General features: G+C 39.9%; 1 protein-coding gene across 1 annotated transcript; it reads left to right on the forward strand.

Annotated features, from left to right (window-relative positions):
- Window positions 1-265: 265 nt before the first annotated feature.
- On the forward strand, window positions 266-1,192 carry LOC146079397 (G-protein coupled receptor 4-like). The gene has a single exon (XM_083186195.1). It carries the CDS (start codon window positions 266-268, stop codon window positions 1,190-1,192), a length of 927 nt encoding a protein of 308 aa, XP_083042321.1.
- The last annotated feature ends 2,022 nt before the right edge of the window (window positions 1,193-3,214 follow it).

A 3,214-nucleotide genomic window follows, 5' to 3' on the forward strand; every position in this document is an offset into this window, starting at 1 on the left:
GCGGCGAATTGCATACGGCGAATCACCAGACATTCGCTGTTCATTGGCAGCGAATTGTCTCCATTGAATAAGGCGAATTGTTTTTACTGAGAGAAAATTTGCCGTTACACCGGCGAATTGCCAGATTCGCTGTAAATATGGCGAATCAGAGGCATTGAATACTGGGCCTAGTATAATTCTACTAAAGTACTTATGTTATCTTGGTGTAAGAAATTGCAGGATAAGATATCATTACATTTTCTTGTTACAGAAACCTGAAGATACGATGTCCATGAACACAAGTTGCTGCCCCATTCCCACACATGACCCCGGAGATGTAAAGTTATGCAGCAATATTTCACATGATGCAGCGTATTTTCTTTCCTGTCTGTACACGGTGAACACTATGTTGGGACTGGCACTCAACACATTGGTTCACTGGGCAATATGGTCAGAAGTGAAGAGGTCCCATGGGCTACCCAGATACGTTATCAGTCTTCTTTGTGCTGCACTTTTGGAATGCCTGACATTACCCTTTGGAGTGGCCTACCTTTTAGACAGTTTGGAGGTGGGTTCCTTGGGCTGCCATTTTCTCAGTCTCATGCCCAAGATTGCTCAAAGGACTGCAACAACTTTTGTTATGTGGATGTTTGTTTTGAGATACATAGCCGTGTCTCAACCATTAAAGTATGCTGCATTTTGTTCTGGCAGGGTGTGTGCATCGGTCAGTATTACTCTGTGGCTGACGGTAACAGCCATTTCAGTCACTGAACAGGCACTTGCCATTGACAATGATAATATCTGCTTTCCAGCTTACAGAGTCATACTAGAATGGGCTTTGATTGATTTGTTCTTGTCAACACTCTTTAGCTACGTACCTTTGATCCATCTTTGCACTTGTGGATACCTTATCACCTCTACTTTAAAGAACACTCCCTCTGTTCCCAGTCAACAACTCAAAATAATCAGCAGGCTACTTTTTCTAGCTGTGCTTATTTTTGGGATTTTGTTTTGCCCAATGCATGTTGTTCTACAATACCAGAGTATTCTCATCTTACTGGGCCAATCCATATGTCAGGTAAAACAAAAACTCATTCTACCTTATCAGCTAATGTTTGCTCTTAATAGTGTCAGTGTGGTGATTGTCCCTTTATTCTATGTCTTCAGTTCTAGTGCAATTAAAAAAAAACTTAAGGGGCTTATCAAGCAGTGATAAAAAAAAGCTCTTGGTACATTCCATAGACTTATATTCTGATAAGGAGATAAGCAAATACTATCGGGAAGGCAGTGCCTGAGAACAAATCGGACTCATCTCCTGGTTTTGGTGCCCTGTGACTGTTGGATAGTAGTAGTAGTTTGTTTATTTATAAGGTGTCACAAAGTGTCTGCAGCGCCGTACATAGCAAACAAAAAACAAATTACAAGGTAACGTACAGGGTGTGTTGATAAAATACAGCATAAATAGGAGTAAAGCTGGTGGAACTAAAATCAGCATCAGTTCTGAAGTAGGTGTCAAAATTGTCGAGGAGAATGAAGATGAAGTAGAGGAAGGGAAGAACAGGGCAGGAGCGCTGGTGAGTTAAAGAGGTAGGGTGAGTACGTGAGGAAGGAGGGTCCTACTCCTAAGAGTTAACAGACTAAAAGGAGGTGGCTGGATGAACGAAAAACAATTGGATAAGTAGGAACGGATGGAGGGGTAGGGTAGGCAGGAAAGAAGGAGCAAAAGAGGTTAGGAGGATAGGAATATTGTCACAGCTGGGGCCTTAAATAATAGAAAGTTGAGTAATATTAGTGTGGAAGGCAGTTTATATGGTACAGCAGAAGTGATGGCCTAACTGGCAACTGTTCTGTGTTTGGGCTGTTCAGTGAGGACTTATGCATGCACTTGCTAACAGCTGGAGCGCTGTGATGGAGTCAGGTGTGCCCCTTTGCCTGATACTGTACAGTATATGAAAGATAAAATAGATAAAAGAGAAGTAGATTGTCTTAATCACGTGGATTTCTGTTGAAAGGAACATGCACGCATAATTAACCAATTTCCAGACCAATGAAAACAGTTTACTGTACAGGTTGATTATCCCTTATCCAAAATACTCAGATTATTCCGTACTTCAGAATATTTTTATATTTCAATGATGTATATTGAGGTATCCTGCATTTATGTTGTACAAACACATCAAACACATGAAATACACACAAATATATTTTATTTGTGCATAAAACAAGGTTTCAAAATATGAAACAAAGTTTGTATACTATCTCAGACACTGAATTTGAATGCCAAGCAATCACATATTTAGTGCCAGTTACATATCATGTCCTCAGTAGTGCTGTAGTGCTGTTACAGATGTCCCCAGTAGTGCTTTTACATCCCGGAAATACCTACAGTATTCAATTCAAACTTAGAGCCCAATATCTACAACACTTAAGCGGTACATAAACCAAAGGACATTAAGATTAGACTTTTTACAAATAATTAATGCATTACCTCATTTCCTTCTACTGGCCACAGCATGAGTCATTGTGGCGTGTGAATAATGAAGAGAGAAGAGAGAAATGATAGCCGTATTGTATTTCCTGTAGCCCCACTTCCTGTCTGCGGCACGCACGCTATCTGCATTTCTTTTCTGCTAAATAGCTAAATTTAAAAGAAATTCTTTTCATATTGATTCCAGAATATTATACAAGCATAACTGATATGGTGATTGTAATAAACATGAAGAAAATATCAATATTTAATCAATTCAACAGACAAAGGGGCATATGTATCAACGCATGGGGAGTGATAAAGTGGACAGTGATAAAGTATTATCCAATAATCTCTTAACTGACATGTTACAAGCTGTGTTTAAAAAATGACAAATGGGAGCTGGTTGTTTAATTAGGTATTATGGGTCTATTTACTAAGCTTTGTAGAGAGTAAAGAAAAGTACTAGCGAATCAGCTCTTTTCATTTTTCAAACACAGCCTGTAACATGACAGTCATGGGGCCTACACATGTAACGATGAGCGTTCTGAGCGATGCTAGATCCCTCAGTTCACTCAGCACACAGTGCTGCACTGCAATGTGCCCAGAGGCAAAACGAACGAGTTTTGGGCCCAGGTGCAAAAATATGGTTTGCCCCCTCCCCCTGGGGCATAGTGTCTTTTTGTTTACTTCAAATTTTAAGCCCATTACACATTATGCCCATTACACATTATACCACACCGAATTGCTCATTACACATTATGACAC

Source organism: Crinia signifera, chromosome 1 (genome assembly GCF_055691185.1).
Source record: "Crinia signifera chromosome 1, ASM5569118v1, whole genome shotgun sequence".
NCBI lineage: Eukaryota > Metazoa > Chordata > Amphibia > Anura > Myobatrachidae > Crinia > Crinia signifera.